This window comes from Brachypodium distachyon, chromosome 4 (assembly GCF_000005505.3).
Source record: "Brachypodium distachyon strain Bd21 chromosome 4, Brachypodium_distachyon_v3.0, whole genome shotgun sequence".
NCBI lineage: Eukaryota > Viridiplantae > Streptophyta > Magnoliopsida > Poales > Poaceae > Brachypodium > Brachypodium distachyon.
Window position 1 is genome coordinate 248936 of NC_016134.3, and position 24926 is coordinate 273861.

Consider the following 24926-nt stretch of genomic DNA (forward strand, 5'->3'; position numbering starts at 1 on the left):
GCCGAACATGTTAAAACCGGCCGGGCTCTGAACGATAACACTGGCTGGATTACATCAAGCAGAATTGCAGAGCAGGAGCATAATAAAACCCTGTACCCTGTTCCTTTTTTTTTTTGCAGGCGCCAGGCAGGCAGCCCATAGATCCGGAATTATCATCATCACCTCGAATATGAATCCATCACTTAAAATTCCAACACAGAGTTACATCATAACAACAGTAAGCAGAGGTAAAAACTCTTGCTTGCTTCTGGATAGTACTCCCTCTGATCCTAAATTGTTGACTCAAATTTGCCTAAATATGGATGTATCTATTCTTAAAAAGCATTTAGATACATGTAATATTTCAACAACAATTTAGGATCGGAGGAAGTACTTTACTTACTACTACAGGTTGCCCTACAGATTTTGGTCCGACTGAAGCAGCAAATTAAAACTAACAATTTTATTTGATCGCACAATGCATGCACATGCGATCACTGACTAATTAGCTTTCTTAGCGAGCTTACGGAAGAGCATGGCGGCGCCGTCCGCCGGCCTCGGGTGCGGCAGGTAGTCGATCTCCGCCTCAGGGGTCAGCAGCTCCCACCTGAAAAAACCCAGAAAAAACAGAACCAATATTTCACTGTGACAACCTGCAAATCCATGGCACAATTTATACACATATAAACGTGTTTGTGAGAACTAATCAGTGAGCTTAATTACTCGTAGCCAGTGGAGAGGTGATGCAGCATGATGGTGAGCTGCAGCCTTGCCAGCATGTTACCGGCACAGATCCTGTACCCTCCTCCAAACACCTGGTACGTCCCTGGCTTCGCCGGCTCCTATAAATTCAGATTTGAATTCCAATTAACATGCATGATCAAATCGATTCACAACAACAACAACAACAACAAGAAGCTTAATGAATGAAGAATGAGCACTGAATCTGACTTACATCCCAGCGGTCGGGGTTGAAGACGAGGGGATCAAGATAATTCTCCGGATCAGTGTGCAGAGACCTAACCCAGACGAGCACCGACCAGCCTGCCGGAATAGTACACCCCCTGTACTCGACATCCTTGCGCGCCACCCGGTGCACCATGGGCGCGATGTTGGCCATCCGGATCGTCTCCTCCACCACTTTCGCCGTGTACTTGAGCCTGGGAATGTCCTCGTGCGTGATGAACTTGCCATTGCCAAGCTCGGCCGCCATGGCCAGATTCTCCTCGCGGAGCCTGGCGAGCGCCGCCGGGCACTTGGCCAGGTGGTATGCAGCCCAAGTAATGGCGCTCGCCGTCGACTCGTAGCCGGCGACGACCAGGGACACGATGTTGTCGACCACTTCGTCGTCGCTTAGCTTGTTGCCTTGCTCGTCCTTCATCTGCATCAGCCCGCCCATCACGTCGCAGCTCTCGAGCTCCTTCTCTTCTTCTTCCTTTGTTTTAATGGCCGCCGCCTTCTTGCGGGAGTCGAGCTCGGCCCGGAAGACGGCGTTGAGGTTGCGGCGGCACTTGCGGGCGCGGTGGAAGGCGGTGCCGGGGAAGTCCAGCGGGAAAGCTCGGAGCCCGGCGACGAGGCCGCCGAACCAGTTGTCGATCTGCGCCGTCAGCGGCGACGGCTCCATGCTCACGAACATCTTGCAGATGTTGGCGAACGTCACCTACAGAATGCATTGCCATTTGCATTCGCCAAACTCTTAGTCAAGAACATGAAGGAAATCACGTTTACTTGATAATGATAGGCAGAAAACAAGATTGGCAACTGAAGCCATGAAGAAATGGGTAACTGACTGAAGAAAATGCAGTAACTGAACTGCTGAAGCTAGCCATAAGAAGGTTAACTGACTGAAGAAAGGAAGGAAAAAGGATCTTACTTTCTTGACCTCGGCGGCGGCGACGATGGAGCCCTTGGCGGCCCATGCCTCGAGCGCCGCCACGACGCGGGGCTGGACGACGGCGGCGATGGTCCGGAGCGAGCTGGGCCGGTTAATCGCGGCGATGATGAACCCCCTGAGCCTGGCATGGGCGCCGCCCTCGACATTAACGACGGACGACACGCCCACGAGCTCCGGCACGGGCCACCGGATCCCGAAGCTGTCCGGCGACTGGAACACGAACTTGTTGGCGGCCGGCGAGCAGGCGATCACGGACGGGGAGCCGAAGAGGTGGGTCCGGTACATCCCGATCCCGTCGCCGCCGTCGCCGCCATGGCCGGAGGAGGAGTAGGCGAGCTTCTTGGCGGAGATGAAGGCGTCGGGGCGGCGGGCGTGCTTGAAGTACCAGAGCAGGGAGAGCGTCTCGCCGAGGAAGGGGATGCCCATGTGGCCCGGCGGGAGGCGCTTCTTGCCGTGAGCGAGGAAGAAGGCGGCGCGGTACCAGGCGTCGGCGGCGTGGTACGCGGCGAGGCAGAGCAGCGGGGCGGCGCCGAACAGCAGGCCCAGCCACCACGCCAGATCGCCCACCGGCATAGCTCCCATGGCCGATCGAGCTTGGAGATTAACCTGGCCGGAGACGAAGAAGAAGATGGCTGGATGGAGATGGACTTGAATTCAGAGTGTATAAATAGGCGACGGAGAAGAAGAAGATGGATGCCGAGGGGGTGGATCCGATGGCGTGAAGAGGCAGATGAGGACGAAACTAATCACGCGCGCTTAATTGCATTGCCTAAATAAGCTGACAAGATTACTGTGGACGTTCCAGTGAACTGGGTGATGATCTGTTGATGCATAAACAAGTCATCTTTTTGACACTTTGCATATATACAGTACATATTTGTTGTGTGTACGTATATAATTGTCTGCACACGTAGAGAAAATTTGGACCGATATATGGATGAGCAGTGTTTTGCTGGCTCATGTGTAGAGTATAAAAGGATAGTGTTAAATGGGATTAATTACTTCTTTGATTTCATTGGTTACAGTTTTTTGACACACAGTAGTCGTACAACCAGCGTTAGGAAGAGTTAGCGTGTGTGATTTATTCAGAAAACCCCCTCCCTCGTACCTTGTTAGACCGTCGGGTCCTTGCCTTGCCCTCCTATGTTACACCGCCCGAAGACATGATGGAGCCTCCACTCTAAGCCGGTGAAGCCACTTCAGCAAGGCATCGGCAATGTCCAGGCGACCACATGAATGGCGATGGCTAATTGGACGGCGGCCTTGTCGACGGCGACCACAGGAACAATGGCGGTGCCTTCAGCGACAAACCAGACGACCCTTGCTTGGGGAAAATGGGGGGAAGATTTGGGAATTTTTTAAGATAGGGTTAGGGATTTAAGCTGGACCGCGGGATAGAGGCCAATTAATTTCAAAGGGTTGAACACAAGACTCCGAAACGTGAAATTATGCGAAAAGGACCCCCCACCGGGCCACGTCAGCCACCAGTGTGGTCTAATTTGATCCGAAATAGTTACTTTGGACTAAGATGAACCCACGTGCCAAGTTTAAAGGGCTGCCTTTTCAAATTCGTGAGTTTACGGATGAAAGTGAACATCGATGACATGTTTAAGGATCCCCATGCAATTTCCTCATAAATTCGTTTTATTAAATCTGTCATAGTATATTTTTTCATATATAGTATACTTATTCAATATTCTACACGTCGATACATTTTTCGATAAACTTGAAACTTTATGGAATTTGAAAGCTATGTCTTATAAATATGGTAAAGTACACGGTGCATGCGAATGAACGTGTGGATCCGTCGGTGCGTAGAGGCAGACTGGAACAAAATTAGCATGCTTGAATCCTGATTAGTTTACTCGATCAATTGGCAGCATGTGCATTGTAAGTACTCGTAGTATATATGATTGCGTGTGTATTGATGCACCCACAAGTGCATGCGAAAGCGATCGGTCTGCTTGTATTTATGCATATGCATGATTCGATTCGTATGCAATACGTCTCGATTCAGTACTTCCTCCGTTTGATATCTCAACTTTGAAAATTTGTATGCATTTATATACTAAGACATGTCTAGATACATCCAAATTTTGATAAAATTGAGACATCTTCTGTTGGACGGATGGAGTACTAGCTAGTTTCAAATTTGCAGCCTTAATTTATGAACTCCCTCCGTCTCAACTTTACCAAATTTGAATGTATCTATACACTAAGTCATGTGTGGATACATCCAAATTTTGACAAACTTGAAACATCTTTTGTTGGACATAGGAAGTAGAGTAATTAGTCAGCCAGTTCCATTGTTCCGGACGCACGGTGGATGCCGTATATAGACTCGCTGACTCGCGCGCATATGCTAACAAAGCTAAGTACGTACTCAATTATTCGGCCGCTATACGATTACGTACGTACTTACGTGTGTATGTATTGCTCGATGCATACACAAGTGGCAATTAATATAGAGCGATCTTGTATGATGTAAGTATGGCTCGATTTTGTAGTGTTTGTTGCGCCCGATTATGCTGGGAGACGGATGCCGTATGTACACTCGCAGCTAAGCTCCAAAACACGGAGTGACTTGTACTAATTTCGCGGTTGACCATTAACAGTTTTACTATCTGATTTGATTTTAGAGTGGCCCTTGGCTAATTTATTTGTATCATAAGGACCTTAAGGTTTGTTACAACTTAATTAGGTACAAGATCACCACGGCCACGTAACTCCCTACGGCTACGTACGTACGAACGCAAAAACGACAATCCTCGCAGTGCAAAGTACTCCAATTTACTGGCATGCAGCTCGAAACAACGGTTAGTAAGATCGTTTGTCGATCAAAACAAGAAAGTAAAACACGGTTTGATAAGATATAGGGGGCATCGCCCGGCCGGGAGCGGGAGAGATCTCATGATGCTTCCAATCAAGAGCATCTCTCTGATGAATATGCTGAAGCAAGCCTGGTTAATTAGCCACATGCCACACCGTCGACGTGCTAGCATATGATGACGATCACGATGATGATGATTGCTTGATTAGGACATCTGTAATGACGAATCAGTTAGACGCCTAGTCATTTTGATGGGTCTCGTCGGTCTGACCACTATTTGATTGCATTTTTTATTGCTAATCACATCTCTAATGATACAGGCCATTGACTTTAGTCTTTTCAAAAAAAAATTAAAAAAAATACTATAGATACAATGTTTCCGTCATGGACCGTAGGCCGTCAAAGTCGGCCCGCCCTCGTAAACAAACGGCCCAACATTATCAAGGGAAAACACGTATCTGATCTTCCTACGACTTCACAACGTATCAAACTTAATGGGCCGAGTTACAGTAAAAAAATACTATTGGGTCGACACCACAAACTCTGTCAAATCTGTCCGTTCCGTTTCTGGATCTGAAATCCAATATAGCACTGGCCACATGCTTGAAATTTCTGCCTTTTTTAGAGTTTGATTGAGGTTGCACATCGAACTTAGCATCCTAGTAATATACTAAGTTCCTCTCAAAAAAAAAAGTAATATACTAAGTACTTGTTCCTCTGGTCAACATCATCTTTCCTGTTGATGCTGACTGGAGTGGAAGCTCGATGATTTAAATTCTTTCTCTTTTTTTTTCATTCAAAACAGCATCCTTTTGTAGTCACCGGCGGATACATAGGGTGGCCAGGGTGGTCCATGAACCACCCTGAAAATACAGGCCATATACATATACACTAGTGTATTTTAAACCTATTAAAAAAAATCAGCCCGAGCAAATTGCCCATCTCCCTGACTAGTTATTGTTTCTTTCTGTTGTGTAGTATACGCATCTAGCAGCCTAACGATTGATCACGAGCAGTTAGCATCGTATCGTATTTCTCGTCGAGCAGACGAGCACGAGAAGCTAACATCTCATCGTATTTCTCGCCATCGATCGTCGCTGACTTCTAGCGGACGGCAGACATACACTGCGTCACCGCGAGCACGCGAGTGGGACAACAGCTTACATGGAGCCGGCAACATTTTTTTCGGCTTTTCGTTGAATTGAATTAAGGTTTGCTCATTGATCGAATTGAAATTATCGCAAAATTGTTCCAATGCCGTTTTTTCTCTTTCCAAGTTCAAATACCAATAGTATATTTGAGGTGAAAATTTGTCGTCATAATTGCCGCTGTTTGTAGTTTTGTTTCTCCTGGCTGGCTGGCGGTCATGTGGTGGTGGGGCCAATATCCATCCCATCTCAACGGCTACTTCTTCCATCCAATTCATCCTTTCCCATTTCGATTTCGTGCTCCCCATACTTCCAACACAACTTCTCCGCCAACCACTGTACTGTACTGCAATTACAACTACTCGCTGTTATTATTCCTACTTATTACAACTTCAGTTTGCTCACCAATTTATTTTGCTAAAAGTGTTCTTCTTTCTTGCTTGCCAGCCACTGCTTGATCGATCCAACAATGGCTGCTCCCAGTCCTCTGGCACTCTCTTTGGATTCGTTTGCTCAAAACAAGAAACAGAAACTTTTTTATCTTGTATCTGCAACAAAGACTATCTTCTTGCTGCTAAAAAACATGCTCTGAACGTTTAGAGTAGTAGTATTATTTTGATCCAGCACCTTCAGCTGAGCTGAAGCCACACTCACTGTTTTGTTCTGTCTCAGCTCCCTGCCTTTTCGAGAGCTATACGTACTCAGTCTCCAGTGGACCCGTTTCTGCAAACCACGACTGACGGCCGGGACCACAGACAGGCTTGTCCCGACATGTCAGCGGCTCAACAGTGCCTCTCGTCTGGGGACTCCCCGTCAGCGCGACACATGCGCGCATAATTAAAGCCAGGCTTCCCCAGCACACCTCACTCTCACTCCCCAAGCTCCACTCACTCTCACTCCCAGCTTCAAACCCCTCTTCTTCCTAGAGAAGCCAGCCAGCCAAAACCCACCGCCGCCACCATGGACAATCACGGCCGGAGGAAGCAGAGCAGCAGCCTGTGCGCCGCCGGCCTGGCCCTTGTCCTCGTCTGCTGCTCCACCGCATCCATGGCGCTCACCCCAGACGGTAACCCCCACATTTCTCGCCAGCCAGCCACTGACTGACTGATGTATGTGTGCGTGCTTGGTTGCTTGGTTTCTCGCAGGTGAGGCGCTGCTTGAGCTGAAGCTGGCCTTCAACGCCACGGCGCAGAGGCTCACCAGCTGGAGGTTCACGGACCCAAACCCCTGCGGCTGGGAGGGCATCTCCTGCTCCTTCCCTGACCTCCGGGTCCAATCCATGTATGTGCCTCCTCCCCCTCCCGTCTTCCATTCCTTGTCCCTGATTGGATTAGATCCAAGATTTCTCTCCCCAGTTCTTGGATTCCCATCAGTACCGTATGTTCTTGGATTATCATTAGCTTTTTCTTTGTCTATTTAGTTGATGGCTCGCTTCCCTATATATGCGTTCTTGGATTCCTAGAACAGGAATGATGTGTCTGAACTTTTCTTGTATGATTGTCTCTATGGGGCAGAAATCTCCCTTACATGCAGCTTGGAGGAATCATTTCGCCTAGCATTGGGAAGCTCAGCAAGCTGCAGAGACTGTAAGATTTGAGTCTTCCCCCACAAAATCCACCCACTCCCTTGATTTGATGCAGGAGACAACAGCCTCTCTCATACCATCTGCATATATTGTGGCATTCACCCTGTTTCTTTGTTTTTCCATCAGAGCTCTGCACCAGAACAGCTTACATGGTCCGATCCCTGCGGAGATCAAGAACTGCACCGAGCTCAGAGCAATGTATGCCACTATTGTCTGATCTGGTTTTATAGTAGTTCATTCATTAAGTTGTGTTCTGTAGTTTCATCGGGCCGTCGAGGTAAAATGTGTGTGTTTCATTGCTTATTTTAGTTACCTGAGAGCAAACTACTTGCAAGGAGGCATCCCTTCGGAGGTCGGCGAGCTCATTCACCTCACAATCCTGTAGGTTCTTGGCACATATGTATCCTCTTTGAGCAACTGTTTACACTGTTAATTATTATTACTCCAGTGTTTTGATTCTCTGATGTGCTCTAACTGTGCAGAGACTTGTCGAGTAATCTGTTGAGGGGAACAATACCGGCTTCAATCGGAAGCCTGACTCATTTACGTTTTCTGTAAGTTTCCGTGTCCAATCGTCTTGCCATCGGCTGCAACTTTGAACGAACAAACTGCTGATATGTGAAACCTGGAAATAAAATGCAGGAATGTGTCTACCAATTTCTTCTCAGGAGAGATCCCAAATGTTGGTGTCCTCGGAACCTTCAAAAGTAGCTCGTAAGCTTAGCTCTGACCCCATCTCCTTTCCTCCTTCATTTAGTGTGTTTTTCCTTCTTGATGATGTGGGGCAGCTGTTGCAAACACCAATAAATGATACATTTTCTAGTTTGTACTACTAGTATACTGGGTCAGCCTGTTTTTAATGTTCTAGTTCGTTTCTTGGCATGCTACGTGATCAATGCAGGTTCGTCGGAAATCTTGAGCTCTGCGGTCTTCCCATCCAGAAAGCTTGCCGTGGAACCCTTGGGTTTCCCGCAGTGTTGCCGCATTCTGATCCACTCTCCTCATCTGGTAAGTCTAACATTTAACTAATTTAAAGGCTACCTTTGCATTGTTGGGAGCAACTTTAGTTCGCCTAACTGATACTGTTCTTTGTTTTTGGTACACAAAATAGGTGTTTCTCCTATCAGTAACAACAAAACTTCGCATTTCCTGAATGGTATCGTGATCGGTTCAATGTCAACCATGGCTGTTGCACTGATCGCGGTACTCGGTTTCCTCTGGATTTGCTTGCTGTCCAGGAAGAAGAACATGGGTGTGAGCTATGTAAAAATGGACAAGCCAACTGTCCCGGATGGTAATGAAACTGGCACCAACTACAGTTGTTTGATAACATTTCCCCAGGCTTGCTAACTGGAAACTGACTGTTTTTATCCGTGGTGTCCTGACATAGGTGCAAAGCTTGTGACATACCAGTGGAACCTTCCATATTCATCGAGTGAGATCATTAGAAGGCTTGAGCTGCTTGATGAAGAGGATGTGGTTGGCTGTGGTGGGTTTGGTACTGTGTACAAAATGGTGATGGATGATGGCACGGCATTTGCTGTCAAGAGGATTGACCTCAACCGACAAGGGCGGGACAAGACTTTTGAGAAGGAGCTTGAGATTCTGGGCAGCATTAGGCACATTAACCTTGTCAATCTGCGAGGATATTGTCGGCTCCCCACTGCCAAGCTACTCATATATGATTTCTTGGAGCTAGGTAGCTTGGACTGCTATCTTCATGGTAAACCCCCCCTTTTTTTTACATCTTCAACATACTATTTCATGACCATGGTACAATTCCATCTTATGGTATATTTTACTTATGCTATGGACGTGTTACCAATGGCAGGAGATGCACAGGAGGATCAGCCACTGAACTGGAATGCGCGCATGAAGATCGCCCTAGGCTCTGCTCGAGGGCTTGCATATTTACACCATGATTGCTCACCGGGGATCGTCCACAGGGACATCAAAGCGAGCAACATCCTTCTGGATAGATGCTTGGAGCCTCGTGTGTCTGATTTTGGCCTTGCAAGGTTGCTCGTAGATAAAGACGCCCATGTTACCACTGTTGTGGCGGGTACCTTCGGATACCTAGCACCAGGTACTTGTTCCCCCCAATGCATTCTATGAATATTTATGCATCACTACAAAGAAAAGATGTTCAGTTCATTTAACATATGATTAAAAAATTAGTCCACTCTAAAATGGCACCGTGTTATACTCCTTTGACAGCATGATCCAAAAAACTCCTTCACAATAGGCGTTTGTGCAATTTCTAGTTAGAAGTACTCACAATTTTCAATATGATTTTTGTCTGAACAATAAATTTTGATAACCTCATGCTCTGAACAATAACTAGCTTATCGTTTGTTGTACTACCTCCAGTGAAAACTAATAGAGGCCATTCTAATTTTACTGTCAGAATACCTGCAAAATGGCCATTCAACTGAAAAATCAGATGTGTATAGCTTTGGGGTGCTTTTGCTAGAACTAGTGACCGGAAAGAGGCCTACTGATTCTTGCTTCCTCAACAAGGGACTCAACATTGTTGGCTGGGTAAGTAGTGCTTGTTCCAAAGCTGTCAGATGTATAAATATATATATCTCAGACAGCATTAACCAAAGAAATCTGAATCCTTGACTTGCTCTCGCAGTTGAACACGCTCACAGGAGAGCATAGGCTGGAAGAGATCGTCGATGAGAGATCCGGTGACGTGGAAGTGGAGGCGGTGGAAGCGATCCTCGACATCGCCGCGATGTGCACCGACGCAGACCCAGGCCAGCGCCCGTCGATGAGCGTGGTGCTGAAGATGCTGGAGGAGGAGATCCTGTCACCTTGCTCGAGCGAGCTCTACTACGAGCAGCACCTGGAGATCTGAGTGAGTACAAAGCATAACGAACTCTTGGTTGTGCTTTTGCTCATGATGATGATGGCCTGGAAGAAGCAAAAAGTTTTGTAGATACATGATGAAACCTTGTAGGTCTTTGGCTGGACAAGCTGCCATCTCTAGTTCTTTGTGCGCAAGTGGTTCTTGATGCAGAACCAGATCACTAGCTGTGCTTTGTACATAGAGAGATCTTTCATTTTCTTTACCTCTTTCTGTGCTTTGTCTGAGTAGTTTCTCTTTTACCATTTTGACTGCAACTCCCAGTTGAACCAGATCACTGAAGTAAACTGGGTTCTGTTCTTCCCATTAGAGACAAGGATGGAAAATGGATGATGGAGTTTCAGATCCAGTTAATTAAGTGGAAACAACTATTTCAGAACCATTCAAGTAGTAATGCAGACCCATGCTGTCAACAAGTTAATGATATTTAGCAGAAGTCTCCTGCATTAGCATTAGCATTAATTAGCATTGCCCTCCCTCCTGGCTTGATTAGTTTATTGCTGAGTGGCTCAAAATATTCCAGTCGTGCACAACAATCCTGCAGAATGCTCCCAAGAAGAAGCTGGGAGATCTGAATGCTGACACAGTGCTCAAGACCAAGCATGCAAAGAAACAAAGCAGACTCCTGGAAACTAGAGCACAAAAAAAGAAAGATAGATTTCAAACATGGCATGGCAGGTCAGGTCAGGGCTGGTGGAGCCCACACCTTCAGCATATTTTAAACACAAGGCATTCAATTTGATTGCACATCTGGATAATCATCTGGATACCAATTTTATAATCATCTGGATACCAAATGCTGTTCAGAGACTGATTGCACATAATTCACCGTTGGGTATTTGCCACACCAATGAATGGCATTCAATTTGATTTACCACCTTTTGGAGCGGCAGAAATTCAAATTTACTGCTCAGAGACTGATTGCATACCATGATATAAATACAACCAGGTAGGTAGTAGTTTGTATGGATGGCAAGCCAAAGTCACAAGTAAACAACACATTTGGAGACATGGTCACGCTAATTAATTAATTAATCAGTTAACTTTTTTTTTCGAGTTAACAACTACGAGTAGTAATTGCTAGGCACGTGATGATGCAGTAAAAAGTTTGCAGACAGGGGTAGCTGTAGCCGGGCTTCGGGCCAGAGGTGAAGTGGGCCCATAATCTGTCCCCGACATATGAGGCTGACCAATGCGTGACTGATGGCCCACTTACGATTGTTTTTTTTTCTCTTTCAGTTTTGCATGTTCTGACGACTGCATTATCGATCGACCGGACTACCAGAAAAAAAAATGTCGAGGTTTTTTTTTTTCGAACGGGCCGGTAAACTGGATGGACTCTTCTTCCTCTTCTTGTGGGAGAAGAAAGAAAGAATTTAACGGATGGATATTTATCAACTTTATTAACGGAAAGAGATAATCAAGTGTCACCTTATAAAAGGGCGATCGGTTCCAGAGATCGATCATACACACAGGCCGTTCTTGGATCTTCCGTTAACTAACTTCCTTCTCTCGAATCGATCGATAACATCGGCCGCCATGGGACGCCGCAGCTCAGGTACTAATCAATCGATGATCAATATCAGATTGATCAGATCTGTTAATTGTACTACATTGATGCATGATCAAGCTTAGCTAGCCAGGATTAATTTTGATAAGCTCTTCAATTTTCATGTAGGAGGAGGAAGTTTCCGGTCCACGCCACCCAAGGTTAGGACGCCTGCTCCCAAGCCAGCAGCAGGTCTCGATCTAGCTTTCTCCTTAATTAATTACTCGTTAATCTTCTGTTTAATTCTGATCGCGTGCATACATCATGCTCCGGAACGTTAGACTAATTAATCTATGGATGCATGAACTGATTGCAGCAAGCAAGGCCCCGGCTCCGGTGGGTGAGAAGAACAATGGCGGCGTCTCCTTGCTCGGGTCTCTCGGATCCGCCCTTGCTGACGGTCAGTCAATCAATTGGCAATGAACTGCAGAATCGAATTAATCCATGCAATGTGCATAGAATAGATGGATGACTGTATGTATACAATTTGATGATTGAAATATAGGTATTGGTTGGGGCTTTGGGCACGGCGTGATAAGCAGGGCCCTGGATTCAGTCTGGGGCCCGAGAACCTACCGGGTCATCCATGACAACGAATCTGATCAAGCTGCTAATCCTTCTGTCGATGCGTGCTCCGTCCACAACAAGGCATTCTCTGATGTATGTTTTTACTTGCTATATATGTTAATCAGTTGCCATGTAATTGTTGTGTGTTCTTTGTTTTCAACATATGCATCGATCGAATAATAAGTTGCAACTTTTTGTGTGTGTACGTGTGCAGTGCATCAACAGCAACCGGAGCGACATCAGCAGGTGCCAGGTCTACGTCGACATGATCTACGAGTGCCACCGTGGAGGAGGATCCACCCTATAGCTGCTTAAATCAAATCCAAGCACATCAGATTCTGCAAGTTGTTTGATCCGTCGCTCCATTCTCGTAACAAGAAATCAATTACGGAGTAGATTTTTGTGTAGTGATGCTACTCATAATCACAAAAGTCAGTCGGCATTTCAATAATGTAACAATTTAGAGATGATTTAATTAATTTATAAACGAAGTGATTTTTTGATCATTGATCCTATGCATGTATGCGTGCGTTTTGTGGATGTTTGGCTGCAGTTTCACAATAGCATCGCAAAGAATTCCTCTTTCCTAGTTCTGGAAAAAGGACAATAATCTGGAATTACATCACTTATATTGGGCCTCTACTGTTGTATCTGTATGGCGGCCAGGCCCAATATGAAGTAGCGGCAGCCCGGCCCGGTTTTGAGTCTGATTGTTTTTCATGACCCTCCCTCCACCTAAAAGGTCTAATTCGCTCAAAAAAAACTAAAAGGTCTAGGATTGGTCGAATCTTCCAATCTGATATGTTGCTTATGGTGGATTTTTACACCCTCTCTCGAATGACCACTTCACGGTTCATTTTCTTTCTTTGTTTATAATTCATGAAAGAAAATATTGGAAACAACTAAAACGATCATAAACAATAAAATCCTTAGGAAAAAAATCCTTAGCAAAACTACAATGTTCTTTTGAGGGCGGACGTTTTTAGAGTAAATTTCAAAGAACCAGTTCTTGAGAAAAGTTTCTCATCCTCTCAGTTTATCCAAAATCGATGTTTAAGCGTATTTGACATTTTTTCTTATAACCTTGGGGCCTACTGTCAGGTCGCGGCCCATTTAAGCCCCTGCATATTTTCATTTGCACATTTTTCGCCCCCTTCTTCTTCCTCTTCTCTCCCTTCTCAATATCCTGACCTCCGGCCGGACCTCCCCGTCTCCTGCCGGCGTGCGCCCCGCCCTCGCCCCTCATCCAGTTCGCCGCTGCACTGCGCGTGGAGTCCCGCCAGATGGATCCGACTCCGACACAGACAAATACCGGGATCGAATTCCCATGAAAAGCAATCGCCGCCGGATGGGCCCATACCAATCCTGAGCCATATCGACACCCGCAGCGCGCTCGGCGCTCTCCACGCGCTGGGCCATCTCCCGCACAAGCTCCCCGTCTTGGATCTCTCAAGGTCACCGACGGGTTGCTGCTGTTGATTTGGTCGGCACAACCGTAGATTCACACTGCTGCCATGTCCAGGGGCTCCGTCATGACCTTCTAGGCAGCCTAGCATACTTCCAGTGGCCCTCCCCGGTGCCTGGCGGCCTCCACACGGCCACCGGCGACGCCTGCGTTGTGCGGCCGTCGCCGCCGGCTTGGGCGGGAGGGTGTGGGCGCGGCGGCGGGCTCGTGCGGGCACTATAGCGAGCAGGCGCAGAGGACGACACGCTTGGGCACAAGGCGGCTAGAGCAGGGGAGCGCGGCGGGTCGGCGGGCGGAGGCGCACTGGAGGAGACAAAGTAGTTGAAGGAAACTCTGTGGGGAGAGAAAAGAGGATGAAGAAAGGGAAAAAATGAAATTGAAAACATGCAGGGCTTAATGCATAAATGGGTTGCGAGACCTCACAGTGGGCTCCAATTATAAGGAAAAGTGTCAAATGCGCTTAAACATCGGTTTTGGGTAAACTGAGAAGATTATTCCGAAGAAGTGTGGTTCTGCGAGAAAACTATCAAAAAGTGTGATTCTGTGAGAAGTTTGCCTCAAAACTGTGGTTGCTTAAAATTTACTCTTTTTTTTATGTATTCGGCAACAAAACCACTAGACACCGTGCCTTCATAATTTGGACTGGGTTTTAAAAGCCATATATAGGCTGTGAATTGAACCGCTCCTCCTTTGGTTCGTTTCATTTGTTCCAACCTCAGCCAAAAATGTAATATGTCTTATTACATTTTTCTTGTCTATGTTTCGTCAACGTGTCTTTCAACCCTTGGTTTTGACCCCAGTTTGGGGCTTTCCATGTTAAAATCTGGTGTGTATTTCTTCGAGAAAACGCGTTAATTTGCGTCTCGATGCATTCATCAAGAGAGAAAGTTAGGTACAAGCCGAAGAGAGAAAGCAACATTCCAGGATGTACAACGTTACATGGCTAGGTACGTGTTAGTGTCCGTCAAGAGCAGCGGTCCGAGCCCAACCGCGGATGGAAAATCAGTGTCGAATATTTGCTGATGTCATGGGCGTAGGCCGTACATGGTCGTCACTCATTTTCTTTAACTGGTTCGCCTTGTTCATCGGTTGACTGAATGAATTGGGAGGATGCATGCCAGCACGGTGGTGTACTGTCACGAACCGGCCGGTCCGTTCTGACTTAGTACGCCCCTCCTCAAAATATAATCAAGCAGGCATGTACATGTTACACCAGACATAAATGATGTATTGACAAGACAAAATTATGTCCATATGTACTATATTACTAGTAGCTAGTGGACAACTCTTATATATGTTACTCGCAACTCGGTACACTTGAGCATAAATTGTTACACTCAAGTTTGCTATCCAGTTGATATCTATTATATAACCCGTGTTGAAGAAGTCGTCGTCGTGTTCCTAGTTTTGGGTAGAAGAACAATATGGAATTTTGTTGCTAGCTGCAATTTTAATTTGTGGATCAGAGTTACAAGTCAAGGAATCTTTGGAAGCAATCATTCATGCAAACCGACACCGTTAGGATATGATTCCCTTAATTAATTTGTCTTGCTGTCTGCAGCACCGATGGAGAAGCCGTGTTGATCGAGAGGCGAAGAACTGCATGCGCATATAGAAGAAGAAGAAGAAGAAGGAGAAGAGGCGACATTGTATGTATGTACGTACGTCGTCTATATATAGGACACCCGCGCGGCATGGAATTAAGGTGCACCTTTTAGAGCGGGGAGCTATAGCTGCATAAGATCTTGGCATATATATACTCCGTACAGGTTAGCTAGAGATGTCGATGGCACGTTACATCGAGATGCCTGACATGGCTGCCGCCGACGAGCCCGCGGTAGATCATGTTGATGATGCGCCGCCGCCTGCGCCGCAGGGACAGGAGGACCTGGCGGCGGTGGCGGCTCCACAACCACAAGCTGCTCTCGGCGGTGACGCCGCCGCGGCCGCGCCACCACCTGGAGATCCAGCGATCCAACAAGATGCTGATAATGCAGAGTATCTGGACAAGATGCGGGGGTGGCTGATGACGGTGGCCACCCTCTTCGCCGGCTTTGCGTTCCATGCTGCGATGCATCCGCCTGCCTGGATGGGCAACGACGCTTATCGACAAGTCTTCACAAGAAATGGTTCTTATACGGCAGGTTTATTCGTGGTGAGTAACCTGGTTACTTTCGCCACAGCAATGGTTCTGGTGGTACTACTGCTCCACATAAAAAGGGCCCCGTCTACCCTTGATATGGGAGCCATAACATTCATGCTCTCCATGATCGCCTTCTTTGTCGTCATGATGTTCACCTTTGCTGTCTCCAGCGAATGGGCCGTTGCTCGTACTGTTCTTTATGCTTTGTTTGCCTACGGCATCGTCGTGGGCGTCTTTGTGATCTACGGCGCGAGGTTGCGCACATACTTACGGAGGCATGCATCCAGCGCTCCGCTCCTTGAGTGAATTGAAAGAGGATCGATCTCATTAGACTCTGAATATATAGATCTGAAGATAAACGAAGCACTAGAAGATGCCTCAAAAATATGGAAAGAAGAGTTAAAAGAAGAAATTTTCAAAGAATTACGACTTGAACTCATGCAAAAATTTGAAGAAATGAAAAAAGAACATGATTTAAAAATTGAACTAAATCTTTCAAAATTTGATTTTAATCTTTCAGAAGATGATCACATGGATATTGCAGGCCACGGCCAAAAACCAGAGTTTTAATTGATATTGTTTCTGTTTGGGATATCTTTGCTACTCCCTCCGTTCCATAATTCTTGTCTCAAATTTGCTCAAAAATGAATGTATCTATTCCTAAAAGGTGTCTAGATACATTTAATACTTGGGACAAAGACCACTTACGGACAACGAGACGAGGGAAATGCTGGAAATCCAAGAATTGGCCCCGTAGCTCTTCAACAACCTACCAGGCCTTTTTGGCACTGGAATTTTTTCTAGGTCTCCGGTCTTCTTTCCCGGCCCAGCCCAGAGACATCAAAACACACCGGTGGGCTGATTGGCAGGCCGGTTTTCGTGTGTAGAAACCCTAGAAACCCCACTAAAACACGTCGGTCCGGGAGACACACGATTGGTACCCGCATTTCTCGCTCCGCCGCCGTCGCCCGTGCTGTAACCACACCTCTGCCACCGTCGGTCGTCGCGGCATGCCTCCCTGTGGTCTGTTCCTCCCCCGAAATTTCAGCCCTTGTTTGTATTGGTATTTGAGGGCCCAATACACTCAAATACCCCTTCCAATCCAAAACACTAGTTTTTCTTCAATTGATACAAAATGTGGTGTTTTGTGCGAGAAAAATAGAAATAATGCTTTCGAATCCCTACGTCCCAAACAATCATTCGACGTTTCTAGTGTTTTTTAATTTGGAGTGAATTTATCATACCTTAAAAAAACAGTACAACAACACTAGTGCCAAACAAGGCCTCAGCGGGTTTTTCCCTGCGAGTTGAGACGGAGAGATGATGAATAAAGCTGATGAGCCGGCCGGCCGGCCGGTCAGAATCTTTCTATCCTCCTATCTGGACAGAAAAGAAAGGATGGATATATACGATGGATGGAGTCGTGGAAAGGAACTGGAGCAGAGGAGAGGGGTACGTAAAACCGTGCACAGTGCCCGGCTACTTTGCTTCTCGATCTGTCGCTCCGTCGATATTCTTCAGTCTCTCGACGACGGTCGACCGTCAGTTAACGCTGGCCGGTCAGTCAGCTGGTGGGAGCAACTTTCCATCATTCTCAGCTTGATTTCGACAGATAGGTGACTAGAAGAAAAGATACTACTAGCATATATACATCGCCAGTCAATCATTTCCTCCTCTTTTGTTTCTAACGGAAGAACAAGGGGAATTTCCTGAGCAGGACTTGTCTTTTCACAGATTTTATTGTCTACCTACGCTTATAAAATTAAGTCGGGATGCTTGTCAACCTTGCTAGAGTCTGAACATAAAAAATGCTACTACCATGCATGCATGAGGAATTTAGGATGGGAATATGCTTAGCTAGGCCAAAATATCAGATTAACGGAAATTATTGCAGCCTAGCTAGATGAATGGAACATAGGCACACCTCAATCCTCCCGCATGGATCAAGTGGAAGACCTGCTTGATATATAGCAGGAAAAGAAATTCGAGTCAAATATTGCCGCCGGGTCTGTAGGAGGGAGTTCTCTATCAAGTTTGACGAAACTGAACAGTCACTGAAAGGGACAATATTGGCATATACCGCTCCTTCAGAAAATCCAAGGGAAAAAAGAATAGATTATATATACTAGTATTGATTGAGCGACAGTAAAAGGTTAAAAGTGATGCTCAAGTCAACCGGCAAAGCAGTGCCACGAAATGCCAGCTTTTGCAGTCGTGTGTGATTGCGAAAGAACAAGCAGCAGGGGCTCGTTAGATAGATAGCTAAGCTAGACAGAATCTTGAAAGCCAAAGCTAGCTACCAATCGTACAAGCATGATGCATGGTCTCAAATCATTTGCGGCCAACCAGATGAAAAAATAGAGCATATAACAGAGCTAGGATTAAAGATGAGTCTTTCTGCCAGAAATCTTGTGAGTCTGCTTTTGGTCGTGTATCCAGTTATTATCCACTACTACTGTTCTTCAAACAGTGGCAGTAAACCAGCTCGCACTCCTGCGTGTTAACAGAAGAAGACCATGCTTAGAAGAAGCTAGTGGTACTGAATGTCTGAATCCGTGCTGAAGATGAACCTTTATCTACAGATCGATCTATCGAAGTTGAGAGTCGAGGCTGCCGTGCATTGCCAATTGGAGTAAACACACGACATGGCAATCTCTGGTCGTCTACCTAATCAATCTTGGTCAAAGGAAGCGTCCCCGTCTTCCGCTCCGGCGCGCCCCACACACTGACTGACACACGACGACGACGGCGACGTCCGGCCCGGCGGTGCTCTGGACCGCCTTCAATTTGTCGCGTCCCGGTGAGAACGTTGCTTGCGGACGCACTGTTCTTTCGTCTTCACATTTGCCGCCCCCCAACGCGCAAACGAATCAAATACCAGGAGTCAACTCTTGCCTCCCAAGTCCCTAATCAAATCAAATCAAAATCGCCCGGCACGTCGTCAAGCCTGATCCACATCTCCCAAACTACTCCATTAAAATCACGCCTCGTTTGAAATCAAGTAGTCATAATCCGTGGATATTAATTGTTCGAGGGGAAGGATTTCCTCGGATGCGTGCAATGAAGAAAGCACGCACGCATAATCCGTGGATATTCGCCGCCAGCCAATCCTTCATCCAAGTCTTGCCAATCTCGACTAATAATAATCTTGTTAGCGCGTGTTTCGAGCCTAAGACAAAAACAAACAGAGAAAAGATTCGCGCTTTGCCATATATAACCCCTTCGCCCTTCGTCTCTTTCTTCCCCAAGCAGCCAAGCTCACACTCTCTGAAGCCGTCGTCTCCATTAATCGCGCCCACACTCTGCTCACTCCTCTGTTCCCCTGCTTCCCCTGCAAATTGCAGAAACAGGGGGATCGCTCATGGGCACCGCTCGCCGCCGCCTGGGCCTGCTGTTCCTGGCGGCGCTCATGGCCGCCGCGCCGGGCACCCACGCCGGCATCACAAGCGCCTACCGCCGAAAGCTCGAAGCGACAGCCGACATGCCATTCGACGCCGACGTGTTCCGCCTGCCCACCGGCTACAACGCGCCGCAGCAGGTGCACATCACGCTGGGGGACCAGGCGGGGACGGCCATGACGGTGTCGTGGGTGACGGCGAGCGAGCCCGGGAGCAGCACGGTGCGGTACGGGCGCGGCTCGCCGGACCCGAGGAAGATGAAGCTGTCGGCGCGGGGCACGCGCACGCGGTACAGCTACGTCAACTACACCTCCGGGTTCATCCACCACTGCACGCTCACGGGGCTCAAGCACGGGGCCAAGTATTACTATGCCATGGGGTTTGGGCATACCGTCAGGAGCTTCTCCTTCACGGTTCCTCCTAAGCCTGGGCCTGATGTGCCCTTCAAGTTCGGCCTCATCGGTATGTTAATTCTTCTTCTTGTTCTTCTTGCCGTTTCAGTTCTGAATTCTCAGTTTTTTGGACGGGGATTATTCAGTGAGTTCTTCAGAGTCCAGACAAACAAGAGAATGGGTCCGTCGGTAGGATCTAGGACGAGATCGAGAATGCCGAGGGAGAAACGCAAGGAGAGCTGCCCCCAGCTTTGTTGTTATGACTTGCTGCATCACATTCAAGTCATGACAAAAATGATGGGCGGTGCTTGTGGTAGCAGCTGACAAAGCTAAATGGAAGTGCAAAATGACAAATTCAATTCCATTATTTTTTTCCATTAAGGTCCTGACAAAAGCTAGAACAAGCTAGCTACAACAATAGTTAATAAGATAGATGGGGTTCAAATGTTCAATAGAAGACGCATTAGGCAAAAAATGATAGCACAGAGCTGTCTGTCTGTCTGTCGTCTACCTTGCCTGAACCTGAAACACCAAAATTTCTGACCCTCATGCCTGAAACTCTGACTTTCTAATCCCATTTATCTGAAGAACTTGGCTATGGTCTCAAGTCTCAACGATGGCTGGAACACGAAATTGCCAATCCCCCTTTCCGAACAATGGCCCCTAGAAACGTCGAGATCCGCATCATCCGGATGCCATTTGTCGTTTCGAATTTTTGACAATTGGGTCGTATTACTAGCATCCAATGTCCTCATCAAGACTTTAAATTAGCTGCACAACTCAGCCGGCATCGTTGTAACTTGGAAGTCCAAGTTGCAGGAGTACTTAATTTCCTAGCAAGTTTCAATCAAGAAGAAAAAACAGATTGGCTCCCTGTTGACTAGCTGGCACTACTAGGAAGACAATGTGCACAGCTGACAGCTGCCACTCCAGTGTGCACTGTAAATGCTGTCAGAAAGGGGAATTGAGTTTACTGAAATGTAACAACCCAATTTGATTACTGATGGATGCAGTCTGTGTATACTCTGAATTTCTGATGATTTGCAACAAAACAAACAGGCGACCTGGGGCAGACATTCGACTCGAACAGCACGCTCTCCCACTACGAGTCCAACGGCGGCGCCGCCGTGCTCTTCGTCGGCGACCTCTCGTACGCCGACACGTACCCGCTCCACGACAACCGTCGCTGGGACTCCTGGGCGCGCTTCGTGGAGCGCAGCGTCGCCTATCAACCATGGCTGTGGACGACCGGCAACCACGAGCTGGACTACGCGCCGGAGCTGGGGGAGACGACGCCCTTCAAGCCCTTCACCCACCGCTACCCAACCCCGCACCGCGCCGCCGGCAGCACGGAGCCCTTCTGGTACTCCGTCAAGATTGCCTCCGCCCACGTCATCGTGCTCGCCTCCTACTCCGCCTACGGCAAGTACACGCCGCAGTGGACGTGGCTGCAGGACGAGCTCAAGAAGGTCGACAGGGAGGTCACGCCATGGCTGGTGGTGCTCATGCACTCGCCCTGGTACAACAGCAATGGGTACCATTACATGGAGGGCGAGACGATGCGGGTCCAGTTCGAGAGCTGGCTCGTGGATGCCAAGGTGGATGTCGTGCTCGCCGGGCATGTGCATTCGTATGAGAGGAGCAAGAGGTTCTCTAATGTCGAGTATGACATTGTTAATGGCAAGGCCACGCCGGTGAAGAACCTCCATGCCCCGGTTTATATCAACATTGGGGATGGGGGCAACATCGAGGGCATCGCCAACAAGTAAGTCTTCTTCTTCTTCTTCTTCTTCTTCTCCGGCTCCGGCCGGGCGGCGATATTCCGGATTAATTAGTCTGAGAATTACTAATTGAGGTTGAACTGAATGATGTGCTGCAGCTTCACGAAGCCGCAGCCGGCGTACTCGGCGTTCAGGGAGGCGAGCTTCGGGCACGCGACGCTGGAGATCATGAACAGGACGCACGCGTACTACGCGTGGCACCGTAACCACGACGGCGCCATGGCCGCCGCCGCCGACTCCGTCTGGCTCACCAACAGATACTGGATGCCCACGCATGACGACTCCATCTGACTCATCTTCCTTGTTAATTTGCTCAATGTGTTCTACAACAAACGCTCGCACTACCTCTTTTTTTCTTTCTTCCTTTAGTCATGGGCTCATGGCATTATGCATTCGCGTTGATCTTAGTGCAATGCAATGAGAGACCAAACATATGGCGTTTGTTTTTTCATAAATGAATCGACCCATCATTGACATGCATGTTTTATTGCAAGATGCTTAGGGAGGTCAGGTCATTGCACAAAATAAATTAACCAGCCTTTGTTAACCACTGGTGCTTGTGTTCTATTTTGTAGCACTACCTTAAACATCTTGCATCGGACATGCCCTGATCGTTCAAAAATAATTATGTTTGCCCTCAAGCAACACCTGGTACAGTGGTATGAATACAAGATGGTTCAGAAAAATAAAATAAAATGATGGAGGATAAGAAAACAGTGGTCGAAGCAGGCCGGCCCAGCAGGAAAATCTTTGAGAGCCCAACTTAACAACAAGACGGTCCATCGGGTAAGCATAATGGGTCAGAAAGCAGCAGGCCGGCCCGTAAATGGCCAGAGCAGCACGTCCGAACCTATCGGCCAGATGTGGATCGCGTCCGGAACTCCGGGTCTAGTTAGTTAGTTAGTTACACCTCGGCGTTTATATAATATATCCAGTTGCATCCTCGGCGTTTGATTCAAGGCACTCCTGCTTACCATCTATCCCAATGGAGCCACACATGCTGACATTATTCCTGCTGCTAATTGCCGCCTTACTTGCACACGCCGGCGCCGGCATCACGAGCTCGTACCGCCGGAGCCTTCTCGGCCTCTCGGCCATGCCGTTCGACGCCGACGTGTTCCGGCCACCGCCAGGCTACAACGCTCCGGAACAGGTCCACATCACCCAAGGCGATCTCACCGGCCGCGCCATGACCGTCTCCTGGGTCACCCCGCACCACCCGGGGAGCAACGTGGTGCGCTACGGCCTCGCCGCCGACAACCTGACGCGCTTCGCCGAGGGCACCGTCCGCCGCTACGCCTTCGGCGGGTCCTACCAGTCAGGCCACATCCACCACGCCACGCTCTCCGGCCTCGACCACGCCACCGTCTACCACTACGCCGTCGGCTACGGCTACGAGAACGTCCGCCGCTTCTCGTTCAAGACCCCGCCGGCGCCGGGGCCGGAGACGACGATCCGGTTCGGCGTCATCGGCGACCTGGGCCAGACGGCCCACTCCAACGACACGCTGGCCCACTACGAGGCCCGCCCGGGCGACGCCGTGCTCTTCATCGGCGACCTCAGCTACGCCGACAACCACCCGGCCCACGACAACCGCCGCTGGGACTCATGGGCCAGGTTCGTCGAGCGCAATGTCGCCTACCAGCCTTGGATCTGGACCACCGGCAACCACGAGATCGACTTCGCCCCAGAGATCGTACGGCCCATTAATTAACCCTTCTTCTTCTTCTTCCTACGCCTTCTTCTTCCTCTAGCTCTGCGTTATCCATTAATGGCTTCCTTCTTGTCCAGGGAGAGACCGTGCCATTCAAGCCGTTCACGAACAGGTACCGGACGCCATTCCGTGCATCCAACTCGACGGAGCCCTTCTTCTACTCCGTCAAAATGGGCCCGGCCCACGTCATCATGCTCTCATCCTACACCTCCTACGGCAAGTACACGCCACAATGGACATGGCTCCAAGACGAGCTCACCACCCGCGTCGACCGCAACGTGACGCCATGGCTGATCATCTGCGTGCACTCGCCCTGGTACAACACGAACGAGTACCACTACATGGAAGGCGAGACGATGCGCGTCCAGTTCGAGCGGTGGGTCGTCGACGCCAAGGCCGACATCGTCTTCGCCGGCCACGTCCACTCCTACGAGCGCACCCACCGCGTGTCCAATGTGGCCTATGACATTGCCAACGGCAAGGCCACGCCGGCGTTCAATGTGTCGGCGCCGGTGTATGTCACCATTGGGGATGGGGGCAACATTGAAGGCCTTGCCACTACCTTCCGGTCGCCGCAGCCGGACTACTCGGCGTTCCGGGAGGCGAGCTTCGGGCATGCCACGTTGGAGATCATGAATAAAACTCATGCTTACTATGAGTGGCACAGGAACCAGGATGGGGTCAAGGTTGTTGCTGACAAGGCTTGGTTCACCAACAGATACTGGCTGCCCACAGACACCAACTAGATTAGGCTAGAATTGGAATGATCCAGCTTAGTTAATTGGCAAGAGCAGAGGTAGATCAGTATAGATAGCTAGCTTAGCTAGTGCAAAATTTTGTAGTTGAATAAGTAATAAGATCTTTGTTCTTCATGATTTCTTGTGTTGTGAGTGTATTCATGGAGGATCTTTTTTGGTTGTCCATGGTCTTCGCTTGATCTGTTTAGCTTTGTAACTAACCGGCCCGAGATAATTAATCAGTGACCGTTTGGCCGCATGCAATCTTATCTCCATATATCCTTAACTGACTAACTCCCAAACGGCAGTTAGTTGCATGCATCCAGTTAACAAACGTTTTCTGAAGTGCTGAAAATGTTCAGAGTTTACCCTGTTCCCTCAAGTGCTGAAAATGTTCAAGAGTTCTTCAGAGTTTCAGATAGACAGTTCCTTGGCAGTCCTTTTTTTTTGTGTGTTTCGTGGCTGCAGGCGGAGGACTTGCTCTGGATAGGATCTCGTATTCGTTTTTCATTTGTAGCAGGCATGCGATGGATTTTTTTTCTTTTGCCTGCCGTTTGCAATGTCGAATTTGAGCAAAAAAAAGGGGTGTTTTCTAGTGTTGTACTGTTGTTTGCAGGTTGAACAGTTTACGAGTTCAAATTATAAAAGGATATCAAACTAGCATTTGCGACCTGCTATCTGATTCTATAGTCAGTTGTACAAGTACCTGGAACAGTTATTTATTTAGTAGTACCATCTACCATGTACTCTTACTTGGATACAGAGAGTTCTGGTCGATAAGACCATTGAACTCATTTTAATTACCAGAACAGAAGCACTCGGGACAAACAATTGGCCTGACGATTCATTTGCTTTTCAATAGATCAAAGATA

The 24926-nt window shown here is 48.0% G+C and overlaps 5 protein-coding genes across 5 annotated transcripts; 4 read left to right on the top strand and 1 right to left on the bottom strand.

Annotated features, from left to right (window-relative positions):
* Window positions 1–149: 149 nt before the first annotated feature.
* On the bottom strand, window positions 150–2455 carry LOC100822381 (ent-kaurenoic acid oxidase 1). Its single transcript, XM_003578444.4, has 4 exons — window positions 1853–2455; window positions 935–1639; window positions 703–821; window positions 150–586 (listed from the first exon to the last, which is right to left on the bottom strand). The coding sequence occupies exons 1-4, from the start codon at window positions 2453–2455 to the stop codon at window positions 481–483; spliced, it is 1533 nt and encodes a 510-aa protein (XP_003578492.1). The 3' UTR covers window positions 150–480.
* Window positions 2456–6719: 4264 nt separating this feature from the next.
* On the top strand, window positions 6720–10690 carry LOC100821660 (LRR receptor-like serine/threonine-protein kinase FEI 1). The gene is made up of 13 exons (XM_010238660.3): window positions 6720–6917; window positions 6997–7132; window positions 7366–7437; window positions 7563–7634; window positions 7746–7817; window positions 7919–7990; window positions 8079–8150; window positions 8338–8444; window positions 8548–8730; window positions 8827–9159; window positions 9268–9522; window positions 9844–9977; window positions 10075–10690. Exons 1-13 carry the CDS (start codon window positions 6812–6814, stop codon window positions 10297–10299), a joined length of 1839 nt encoding a protein of 612 aa, XP_010236962.2. The 5' UTR covers window positions 6720–6811; the 3' UTR covers window positions 10300–10690.
* Window positions 10691–11669: 979 nt separating this feature from the next.
* Window positions 11670–12933, top strand: LOC100838236. Its single transcript, XM_003578580.4, has 5 exons — window positions 11670–11866; window positions 11987–12049; window positions 12174–12257; window positions 12363–12517; window positions 12639–12933. Exons 1-5 carry the CDS (start codon window positions 11848–11850, stop codon window positions 12729–12731), a joined length of 414 nt encoding a protein of 137 aa, XP_003578628.1. The 5' UTR covers window positions 11670–11847; the 3' UTR covers window positions 12732–12933.
* A 6146-nt stretch (window positions 12934–19079) lies between these two features.
* LOC100821977 (purple acid phosphatase 2) lies at window positions 19080–22083 on the top strand. Its single transcript, XM_003579035.4, has 3 exons — window positions 19080–19892; window positions 20882–21587; window positions 21702–22083. The coding sequence occupies exons 1-3, from the start codon at window positions 19394–19396 to the stop codon at window positions 21892–21894; spliced, it is 1398 nt and encodes a 465-aa protein (XP_003579083.1). The 5' UTR covers window positions 19080–19393; the 3' UTR covers window positions 21895–22083.
* Window positions 22084–22284: 201 nt separating this feature from the next.
* Window positions 22285–24238, top strand: LOC100821451 (purple acid phosphatase 2). Its single transcript, XM_003578695.4, has 2 exons — window positions 22285–23299; window positions 23395–24238. The coding sequence occupies exons 1-2, from the start codon at window positions 22589–22591 to the stop codon at window positions 24061–24063; spliced, it is 1380 nt and encodes a 459-aa protein (XP_003578743.2). The 5' UTR covers window positions 22285–22588; the 3' UTR covers window positions 24064–24238.
* The last annotated feature ends 688 nt before the right edge of the window (window positions 24239–24926 follow it).